Source organism: Diadema antillarum, unplaced genomic scaffold (assembly GCF_040938485.1).
Source record: "Diadema antillarum isolate AM-2024a unplaced genomic scaffold, OU_Dant_1.0 seq00000546_RagTag, whole genome shotgun sequence".
NCBI lineage: Eukaryota > Metazoa > Echinodermata > Echinoidea > Diadematoida > Diadematidae > Diadema > Diadema antillarum.
Genome location: NW_027271492.1, coordinates 1,158,561 through 1,170,679, shown reverse-complemented (window position 1 = coordinate 1,170,679; position 12,119 = coordinate 1,158,561). Strand labels below are relative to the sequence as shown.

General features: G+C 38.3%; 1 protein-coding gene across 1 annotated transcript in view; it reads right to left on the bottom strand.

The window, feature by feature from the left end:
- Window positions 1-1,975: 1,975 nt before the first annotated feature.
- LOC139734739 (TBC1 domain family member 16-like) overlaps window positions 1,976-12,119 on the bottom strand; it is a 47,488-nt gene continuing 37,344 nt past the window's right edge. Inside the window, exons 7-10 of the mRNA XM_071645533.1 lie at window positions 9,985-10,079; window positions 8,781-9,009; window positions 6,423-6,583; window positions 1,976-3,323 (exon numbers count right to left, since the gene is read on the bottom strand). Coding sequence (XP_071501634.1) covers window positions 3,281-3,323; window positions 6,423-6,583; window positions 8,781-9,009; window positions 9,985-10,079 — 528 coding nt within the window. The 3' untranslated portion in view covers window positions 1,976-3,280. The remainder of the gene's footprint in view (window positions 3,324-6,422; window positions 6,584-8,780; window positions 9,010-9,984; window positions 10,080-12,119) is intronic.

Below are 12,119 nucleotides of genomic sequence, written 5' to 3'. Positions count from 1 at the left end.
CCTGCCAGCACAGTTTTCATGGAATCGGTGATTTATCACGTGCCAATAAAGAGTGATTTTTACTCTAATAGCTACCTTGATCAGCAGTGATTAAAATGCACTTACACAATGACCAAGCCTACAAAATAAAAGTTAAAAAGGAAAAAAAAAGAGAAGTATACTAGAACATTCCTCAGTGTCATCAGAAGTCCAAGTGACATTTACGTGGTGGTTGCTCAGCCATTCACTAACCAATATTGGCCTGGAAATTAAACTAAACCTTTTCAGCCATGAGACCTGGGCTGGGCAACTTGTAATAGTACCAACAAACACCACCAACCACACCCAGAGGAAACTGGTGGACACATTTTCGGAATTTGATGAAGATAATGAGAAAATCCAGAGATTAATTATTGTGATTTCTAATCATGGAGCCAAAGTGATCTGAGGACTGATGTGGGTCATACGGATACCACATGCCTCCAGCTGATAAAATTTGAATGAAAATCACAAAAGGTGGAGGGGAGGGAGGGGGCAGTGGGGAAGGGATGAAGAGAGGAATGGGGTGGGGGATGGGGATGGGGAGGGGTAGGGTGGGGTGGGGTAGCAAATGAAATCCACCACCGGCAGTGATATCTACTGATTCCTATGAGGGCTACAATACAATCTGCCACAGAAAGACCTTTATATTGGTCATAATACAATTGACTGACAAAACGAAATGAATAGATAACATACCAATGGCGACCTGTACATCCCATGCCAATTTCTGCTTTGCATGTGGAATGTTAAGCTTTCCAATCAAAGGAAAAGAAATGTAAAGGCATCCTGTTTCGTGTCCTGGTAGTACTGGTTTATGAGAACAGACTGATGCCAGGCTCGATATGGGGTGGTATTCTGAAATCTTCCCAAGTTTCGTCTTAAGTCAGAAAGTTAGGAAGTGCTTAGGAAAGACAGAATTGGTATTCTGAAATTTCTTCCTAGGGACTTCTTAATGCAAATTAGGCCACCCCTATTCCCACCCACGTCCTTTCTAAAGCCAATACGAAATGCCATATCATAAGGAACCAACCAATGACAATCGCATATTATTATGACGTAGGAAGACACTTAGGAAGAAACTTGGGAAGATTTTCAAAATATCACTTTGGAAAAAATCCTGACTTAGGAAAAAATTTCTTCCTAGGAAGGATTTCAGAATGACACCCATAAATATTAGAATGAATGTACTACATCATCAACCTGCTTCTGACAGCTACTTGGTGAGTCCATAACCAATTCTATGGGGGAGTTCTAAATCTGGGGGGAACAGGTTAACGCAAAAGTTAGGTAAGTTAGAACTTGACAGGGAAAGGGAAACATGAGGATGATGGCCTTTAGGAGTAACTCTCATCCCGACACCTTTTCAGGTTTAGGATCCACTTTATGAGACTCATCATTACAAAAGCCCGCCAAAATCACCAAAGAACAACTTTAGAAGTGTGGGATATGGGGGGATTCTTCAGACTCTTCTGCTTTTTGACAATATATAAGCTTTTCTACTTTATTTCTGCAAATCTACAATAGAAACTGTAAGAAAGCCAGCCACCATACTAAGATAGTACGTCTGTTTTAAAGAAAGATTTGAAATGAAGATGCACGCAAGACAAGGTATCTACTCTCAACAAGTCTATTCAAAACAGCACACCGACATTTTCATAGAAACTGGTAAGTTCTAAATTGTAAAACATTCGAAACCTTTGATATGTGGACAGTTCTGAAGGTAATTCCTATAATATACAATACTTCTGATTTCTTTTTTAAAGGAAAAATAATTCAGTTTTCTACAAAATTATCTTATTTTTGCAGTTTTCTTGACTGCAATATGAGCAGCATTTTGATAGTAGTGTGGTGGCGGGTCATACACAGGATGTGCGAGTGAATGAGTGAGTGTGCGTGTGTGTGCATGTGTGGGTGTGTGTGTGGGTGTGGGTGCGGGTGTGTGTGTGTGTGTGTGTGTGTGCACGTACAGGAGAGGGGCACAGGGGTTAAAGTTGAGAACACATCAGATTCAAGGGGGTAACAAGTTACTTGTAACTCAACTTTTAAGTCAATTAGGGTTTCTCAATATTTGACAGACAAAATAAAATAATAAGAAAAAAAACAAGGATGTACACTGGAGACGCAAGAATGTTCTGGTGGACATACTATTAGAAACATAAAATTACCTATCTGGAAAATGGCTTGACAAGAATATCCAGTCTAAACCCCTGTGTTTAAACTTTACAGCCCATAGTGAACATGTTTTTCACTGTGACAGAATGCAGCTTACTGAGATACTGCTCTTGTTACATTGTCGCGCAAAAATATGATTTTTCATTCTGTCAAGACATCAACCTGTCTGATTTTATAACACTAAAACGTTGAGAGGTTGAGTCAATTCAACAGATACTAGTTCATTACAAGTGCAGGTTTGAATTGCATTAATAAACATGCAAGGTTATCGGTCACAGAGCGTGTGAAGAAGTCTGCACTACAAAACACAGTAGTGACCACAAATTGTTAGAATTCAGTCAAGAGAACAAGTCAATATAGCTCTGTTACCTTACAAACATAGTGACAAAAAATATAGTGAGAAATTAATCAATCAAAAACCAAAATGTTACATTACTTTAAAGCAATACTCAGATGTTAATTGGAATCAAATAGACATAAATTTTTTGATAAAACAGAAATTATCATAGATGACAAAGGGTACAAAACATCCATTTATATGAAGTTTCAAGACATCCACATTGAGATCCACAAACAATTGATTACTTCTCTGCAGTGATGCTGACCAAATTACCACAAATTTTCATCAGAGTGAGTTGATAAGATTTCACTCTAAGTGAACTGAATCCTTGCACACTGTTGACTTACGTGACACTGCTGTAAACAATCATTCCTATCAAATTCATTTTGTTTTTCTTTCTCTGACGTCATGTCTACAACTTGAAATATTGCAGCATGACACACGAGTTTGTGCAGGGACATGTTTCCCACTTGTCAAATCTAACCCCATTTTAGTTGAAGCACCCAAGACAGGGGTTACCTGAGATGGATAATTTACTGTCACAAGAGAAAGAAATGGAGGTTAGAGGTCAATTTCATGAGGTCAAGGAGTTCCCAATCGAGAAAGGGTGCACAGGTATGGTGACTTTGTCAAGAACAAAAACCGAGAAATAAATAATGTACAGGATGGTGTGTTGACATGAATCACAGAGTCCACTTGAGGTACATGGTTTATTTGTGCTGTACTTGTGTTTGAAGAAAAAGTGGTTTACCTTGGAAATATTTGGAACCTTTTCTTCCTGTGTGAGCTACTGAAGGCAGGAAATTTGATGGAAAGAGGAATACAAAGTTCAAAATGATTTGTTATAGAACAAACAGAAGACAAAGAATACAATTCAGTTTAATACAGGTTTGTACTTGTGTTACATCAGTATCACAAGCGACTACTTCCGTGGGTACATTTGAACAGCCAATAGCATCGTGAAACCAATAAAGAAATCAGAAAGTTTAGCCACACGTAGTGCTTTTGTATTCATAAATGAGATATGAAGCATATTTTTTCATGAATTTGCAGGTCAATAATATTCAACTAACGAGGAATCCCAAATGAATAATTGAAGTACACGGATGCAGCACTTCCTAGGCAGTTACAGAGCACCTTGCATTTGCGAGAATCATAAAACTCACTTTGCAAGATTCCAAAGCGCTGGCCTACTCTGGAATGATTTCCCATGCTTGTTCTGAGGCATATCAACAATCTCGCTTACATAAAATATTTACAGAATGTTCAGAGTTTGCATTAATTGTGCTTGAGATATATCAGCCAAGAAGATATTGCACTCTTTTTTTTTCTTAAATCAAGAAATCAGGAAGCATAAACTTGTGCAAAATATACAGAGCCAGGAGATCATCAAATCAGTTCCACCATCATAAAGCAAGTTTAGAGCACCATTACTTCTACCAACACTATGTAACCTGGACTATTAAACTTGGCATGCACGCTGTGTCATGTCTGCAAATATGACTGGAACTTTTCGGCAAGGTAAATCAGTACTTTTGGAAACAGAGAATCAACATTTGAAGTCAGTTCAGAACACATTTACTTGTTTCTGAAAACCATGTACTTAATGATGCCAATGTACATACTGAAAACAAGCAATTTCAACATTAGTTCTAATTGCTAGGCATGATGAAAGTCACAGAAATCAGTACTAATGAGCCTACTAAATGTCAGAAAACTGACTGGGCGATACAGAGTGAAATCAAATGATACAAACTTACAAGTTTTCAAACAACTCATTGTGATAATGTGCTCTGTCTTGACAGAAATGAAATTATAATGTAAGCTTATTACAGAAATGACAAAAAGTAGAGATCTAAGTAAAGATAATAGAAAATTTGATCTTTATTTCAGCTTTGTAAGATGAATGTGAACAGAAAAAAAAAAACCAATGTATGTTGTGTACTGAATAATAGGAAGGAATGACCTAAGTATTTGTAATTTTCAAAGTCAAGAGTAATTCACCCTAGAATCATAAGTGTTCTGATATATGATTTTGAAGAAAGACCCACTTGAGCTATACCATGTAAAGCAGAGAATAGAAAAGAGAGAAAATGTGAGATTGTAAGAAATGGTTCCCTGTGTAAATTTCACATTATAATAAACCAAAAGAGAGAAATAGTAAATTCTCTGTACTACCTAGATGCAAAGTACAGACTTTACAAATAAACACAATTTTTTAGCTGATGTACATTTTGAAGAGACCATTTCATCTAAAAATCTCTTTTGCTTGTGGTATAAGGTAATACCGATACAAAGTAATCCACTACATTTCAGTATGTAGCAGCACGAAAAGTACTTCTCTAATGCAGACCAGGCAGAATCTCAGTTATGCTGAATTAACTGAAGATGCTTTTGTCTATTTGTAAACTTATGGTTTCCTTTGGTATTCAATGATGACCCCACAGGGTCTCCATTACTGTCCTATCAGAACATCACATTATCATTTATCACTCAAGCACTAAACATCGTATCCTCTTGTAAGGAGTTACTGGAAAACCAGAAATGTTTGTGCGTGCGCATGAAACTTTTACCCCATGATTCATGAAAGTAAAATGCACATGACATTTTCGTCTAAACAATCCAGTACATGCAGTATACTCATAATTTTTTGATGGGCAGTAAGTCACAAAAGTTTCATGTCGCCAAAAAAGGCTATCTGCTCCAATTCGCAAAAGATTCATGTCACAAACGTTTCCGCTTTTACAGCATCCTAGCTGGATACTGTTCCCATATGTGACCGTGCATCACGAAACGAACATAAAGTCGCACAACCTGATTTTGCGTGAGGACTGAAAATAAGTGAAATGGGTCAACCTAGCCAATCTTGACTTTTTCATATTTTCTGAAAGAGCAAGTCTTCTTTTACATTATGCTAAAATTTGGGATCATATAACGGGCGGGAAAGTGTGTTTTTTTAGCAGTTTATCTTGAACATTTTTGGTAGAATAGTGTGATTAGGTGTGTCTTTAGAGTCCCTTTTTCATTTCTGAAAAACCTTGTACACACTCTTCACTTTCAACTCTAATAACTTTTGAAAGGATAGTGCTACTGCTTTGAAAGTTGGCATGAATTATGGACAGAATGTGTTAATGAGGCATGCTTAATTTCAATTTAATCTGATAATCCCTTCATTGTTGTTACTCATGTGGTTTACTTCCTGTTTTTTGTCCCATTCATCACACAGCTAGCACGGTTTGGTAAAGATTAAGCACTTTAATAGACACTGTACTTCAGGGCCGCTTTTCTCAGTTCACACTTTTCCTGAGTTTGTGCTTTCTTTCCAATATTTAGATAGGTTAGGAGAGTCCATTTGATTTTAGTTATACATCATTTTAAAGCTTGTAGTCTGCTCTTTCAGAATATGGTCTTAACTAAAATTTCATGTCTGGCGACTTTTTGTTTGTTTTGTTTTGCAGGGTCACATATGAACTCCAGGATGAGAGCTCCTTTGATGCTTTAACATCGCCAAATGTTCACTTCGCATGAATGTACTCACACGTAATCATAGCAATAGCAGAACAAAGCACCCTTTTGTTTCATTACCGCACCCTTTGCTTGAGTGAGAGAATTTCATCAATCCCCCAGACAATTCTAACACACTACTAAAGCATTATCTTACGAGTAAAAATCACAGGAAATCGTGGTACATGACTACACCTGTGGGCATACACAACTGCCACAGTATATCATATGTGAGCTTGACAGCTATCTGTAAATGTTGTCATCAAAACAGCAAGTCTTGGCAATAGTAACAGTTTGGAGTTGTTTTGATGGTAGATGTTGGCGTCTGTGTCTGCTAGGTTTTGTTTTGTTTTCTCATCTTTTTGCTCTTGTTATTTTGTTTCACCTGATATGGGGGCAGCTGTAGCCGGGGTCGTGGATCCCGACACACTCGACCTCCGGGGAGTGCCCGCTATCCCACATGCCCTGCTCACAGGTGCGGCATAGCTTGTCCAAGGTGCAGGGGATCCGAACCAGAGTGCGAAAGTGGTGTAGAAGGCTGCGGGCCTGTTGGGCGGGAAATTTGACAAAATTTGGAAAGAAAACAAGTTGAAAAAAACAACAACAACAACAAATCAAAACATACCATAATGCAATAAACACAGCATTACATATGCATAATTTTTAATATACTATCTACATGTACATTAATGAAACTCTATCTAGCAGTATGCGTGATGAGTACTATATGTTGTTCACTTGCTTAATTACAAAGAACATTTTTGATTCATTCTTCATACTTTTAGCTACTGTTTTTTCCCTTTTTTTTACTATTTGATAAAGTTTTGTTAAATTTGTTCAAAACATTCTGGGTCCTAATACATAAAAGTTGGGATCAAACGTAAATCAGACAAGGAAAAGTAGAAATTACGCGGTGCGTAATACATGTCCCCGCCGGAAGTAGCATTTAGTAGCAAAATGTACAATATAGGTAAAAAGATCAAGGTCAAAGGTCAAAATTCTATGTAGAAGTTTTGAAGCCCTCACCTAGTGCCATCACATAAAGCAAACGGAATCAAAATCGGGTTAGAAATGGCGAAGGAGTAGCATTTTGTAGCCAATGTACAATATAGGTAAAAAATCAAGGTCAAAGGTCAAAGAAGTCAAAGGTCAAAATTCTGTGTAGAAGTTTTGAAGCCCTTAGCTAGTGCCATCACATAAAGCAAACGGAATCGAAATCGGGTTAGAAACGGCGAAGGAGTAGCATTTGGTAGCAAAATATACAATACAGGTCAAAAATCATGGTCAGAGGTCAAAGAAGTCAAAGGTCAAAATTCTGTGTAGAAGTTTTGAAGCCCTCACCTAGTGCCATCACTTAAAGCAAATGGAATTGAAATCAGGTTACAAATGGCGAAGGAGTAGCATTTTGAAGCAAAATGTACAATATAGGTCAAAAATCAAGGTCAAAGGTCAAAGAAGTCAAAGGTCAAAATTCTGTGTAGAAGTTTTGAAGCCCTCACCTAGTGCCATCACATAAAGCAAACGGAATCGAAATCGGGTTAGAAATGGCGAAGGAGTAGCATTTTGTAGCCAATGTACAATATAGGTAAAAAATCAAGGTCAAAGGTCAAAGAAGTCAAAGGTCAAAATTCTGTGTAGAAGTTTTGAAGCCCTCACCTAGTGCCATCATATAAAGCAAACGGAATCAAAATCGGGTTAGAAATGGCGAAGGAGTAGCATTTTGAAGCAAAATGTACAATATAGGTCAAAGGTCAAGGTCAAAGGTCACAACTGAAATTCTGTATAGAAGTTTCAAAGTTCCCATGTAGTGCTATCATATAAAGCAAACAGAATCAAAATCGGGTTAGAAATGGCGAAGGAGTAGCATTTTGAACATTTTGATCACACACGGACGCACGGACGGACAGACGGACAGACGGACAGACGGACACACACACGTACGGAGCCCGTTTCATGGTCCCCTGCTCGAACTCATTCGGCGGGGACAAAAATCAAACACAAGTCTCTGAATACTCCATTCTGATTAGCTGATGCCTGACTTACACTTGTATACTTGATTTTTGGACTTATGTTTGATTACCGGTACGTCTTTTTATGCAATGTGGCCCTGGTGCTTTTGAGTTGCCCATGTAAATTCATACTGTCACTAATTATACTTTTTGCAACAGCCACCCAGAACTGATTCGCATCACCCTAGGAATCCGGGTCCATGTCACCCTAGGACACTGGAGTCTGCGTCACCCTAGCACTAGGACACCGGAGTCTGCATCACCCTTGGACACCGGAGTCCGCAGCACCCTGATTAGGACCTCACACTAATTTTCTACCAATCTACACTACCCGACCCTTGCTAGCTTACGCACGGATTCATTGTTATGACAGGAATAGAGTATAAAAACTGTAATCTTAATTCACATGGTATATTATTGCTATCTACATCTCTCCAGGCTGTTTGTATATGATTTTTTTTTTTTTTTTTAAATTGGGTGGCTGTCTCAAAAGGAAGTCAAAAGGTGACAGTTGGCAAAATTACAAGCACATGAATTCCTTCTCAAAAGACCAACAAGAAAACTTAACCATACACACAATCAACACACTCTTAACCCGTCGAGGACAAACTGATTTTGCTACAACACACATTTCCCATAGACACCTGCCCAAGTATACTCGGGACTTGTCCTCAACGGGTTAAAAGCACTACACAATTCTTAAATTTGAAACTGTCTTTTTTCCCCCCGAGTACCTTCTTGAGGACGATGTCCCCGTTCATCTGCATGGACAGGTTGCTGAAGTGGAGCAGCATGTCGTCGGCCGGGAGACTCTGCTGCACGACGTCGTCGCCGTAGACAGCGATGATGCCCAGGCAGATGAAGAGGTGGAAGTAGTCAGTCTGGTAGTGGGCCCAGCAGGATTCCCACATGCGCAGTGCCTCCGCCTCGCAGAACTCGCGCTTGAAGCATAGCAGGATCCACCTAGAGCGGCACAACATGAGCAGAACCATAAAACATATCAAATAGCGCAAAGACAGTCTTTTACATCATTATGCACTACATTAATACAAATCATTATTATCATGAATGTTTTCCACAAGGTAAGAGGATAGCACTGCAGAAATATGGGGGATGAAAAGTTAATTGGTACATAACAAATTATTGGCAACAAGGATTCATACGGGGAAGAAAGAAAACATTAAGATAGAGTCATGTACAAACTAAGAAAGTTTGCAATGGACCTGTTGTGTTTCACTTCCCGAAGGCGAACAGCGGAACAGTTGTGTTGTAGTGTTTGTCAGCTACTCTTTATATCACATCACAAATTCACACACATATATATATTTTTTTCCTGTCTGTGTTTACTTCCTTCTAGCTACATTCACCGAGCCACAGGTAACTAACGGTATTATTGTGTGTCTCAATCTTTCCTTGCTGCCACTCTCAAAAAAAAAGAAAAAAAAAAAAAATTATACAGTATATCTTCAAATCACTTACAGACTATCAATTAGGCTGATTTGCATGGTACAGCAGCACATAAAGGGGCTTGCATATGAAAACAACCATGAACACCAATCCAGGGCTTCCAACCACTGATGCCTACTTGAAATATGGCTTGAAGGGAAAATCATGTTCGGGCTCAAAATGTTGCACGTACTGAGCATGCTTAATCAAATTAAAAAATACAAAATACAAAACACATTTTTTCACTTCAAAAACAAACTGATTTCTTAATTACAAAACACACACACACACAAAACATCATAAGATATATCCATTGGCAGCTTTATTAATCAAGTAGCATGGGCAAATCACACACACTTACACAAAATCACAATATATTGCAAATATTACCACATAATTTAATGGAATTCTACCATGTGCCACCATCTGCCTATAAAGTCTAATACCACCACTCTACAGGAGTTTGAATTGGTGTCATCCACTGGTTCTTACCTATGGCAGAAGAGGAGTTCCATGGCATCATCAATCTGGACGAGGTGGTTCCAGAACTCTGGAAGCATCAACTTGATGAGTTGTAAGAGATAATTCTGACAAAGAGATGAAAAGATAAGAGATTTCAGAAACTAATTACACTGGCCAAATTTGTTCATTTATTTTCCACTCATCACAACAACACTATCTTGCAGGAATGCAGTAGCAAAAGCCATATTACGAACTCTTACCCAGACTATATAGGACTAAGTAAAATTTCATCTTGACATAGTTCAGAATTCAATGTCATCAAACAAATGATTTCTGTAAGACCAGAAATTTTCGCTTGCATGAAACTTCATTACAAATTTTGCAATGAGCCACAATTCACAAAAGTAAAATGCACACTAAATATTTTTGTCTGCACAATCCAGTACATGCATGACACTCATGAGTTTGTTTTTTCATGGTCAGCATTTTGTGAAAGTCTCATGCTGCCAAAAAAGGCCATCTGCTTCAATTGAGGAAAGTTTCATGCCACAATTGTTTATCTGTTTTTTACAGTATTCCACAACTACTACAAACAGACACAAAAGCTTTGCAAAATATATCAGTTACCAATTACCACACCATAACATTATCATGTTTTCATCACTGACAAGCTGACACAATAGACAATTCCCTTTTATATTCACAACCGAAAACCATGACCAAGCCATCTCATGTGACCATCACATGCTTCTGACAGATTACTAGGATTGCAGGATAAAATGAATCACACTTTCCGATTAGCTGTCACATTTGCTCCAACGAACAGGTTTGGAGAGAACTGTCTACTTTTTTTTTTTTGGTTGTTGTTGTTATCAACATCGCGGAAAATTTTCATCCCACACCTTCCAATTTTGTCACAGACTTCGTACAAGAGTATGGAGGGAGTGTGAAATATCAGCCATGGCGATTATACAGCTGTCAATTGTATTTCAGTTCTAATTGCATCACTTATTTAGGCTGCAAAATATACCTGGCCCTGGAAGAATATAATACTGTATGGCCATTTTGAAACCTATCTGGAGAATCTCTAAGCATATGTGACCCGCTACAACAAAAGGATACGAAAGTCGGGGTGGTCGATTTTCTGAAAATGACATGACATTATTTCCCTACTCTTCCACTTTAATTTCATATATAACTCAACTCATAAAAGTACTCGGTTGTGGAGATATCGATAATTTTATAAGAACATGTCGAGTGGTCTAGAAAATCAGCGTTTCAAGAAAACCGCCTTCAAAGTTTTCCTTCCGACACAATCGCGATCAAGGGGAGGTAAGACAGTTTTCGCCTCCAGACAATAAAAGGTATGCTCTTAGCAACCTCCGCGATGTTCATTCAAGCTTAGCGCCAGCGATCTACGCACAACCAATCAGTAACCAGGATGCCACACACTGACCAATAAGATAACTCCCTCGTTGCTAGGGGCGGAGTCTATCTGCGGCGCTAAATCCAAATCTTCGGACACATTTCTGTTTCGTTGAAAGTCGGAAAATCATGGCCCAGAAAAATGCTATTTTTTTGCCTTTCCCTTCATCATTTAGCTTCAAAATTTCAGCAGATGATAGACAAAACATAATACTACAAAATTATGCGGAAAACAGAAACTCGATGGTTTTGAATGATTTTGATTATCTGACTTCAAACTTGATTTTCTCAGCTCAGCCGTCAGCGACTTTCGGATCCTTTCGTCATGGCGGGTCACATATAAGGAGTAACCTGGTTTTGATGCAGAAATCTTGCAATAGCAACCCTCTCCTTTAGTTAGTCAGATTGCATAGTGCACTAAGTATTGCAATGGATAATAAAACAAGACAAAAAATACAAAACCAGACCAGGGGCTTGTTTCATAAAGATTATGCGCAAATTGCAATCAATCATAAATTCCGTTTTATAACCAACTTTGCGATTGATCGCAAGTAACACTCAATCTACTGAAAGTTCCGCTTGATTTCTCTCGAAACCAAGGGTACTTGTCTTACAGGACTTACGCTCAATATTAAACTTACCCCTGATTCACTGAGTTACGCTCAATGAAACGAGCGTAAGATCAATTGCAACTCTTTATGAAACATGCCCCAGAATATACAAAATGAGACAAAACAGAG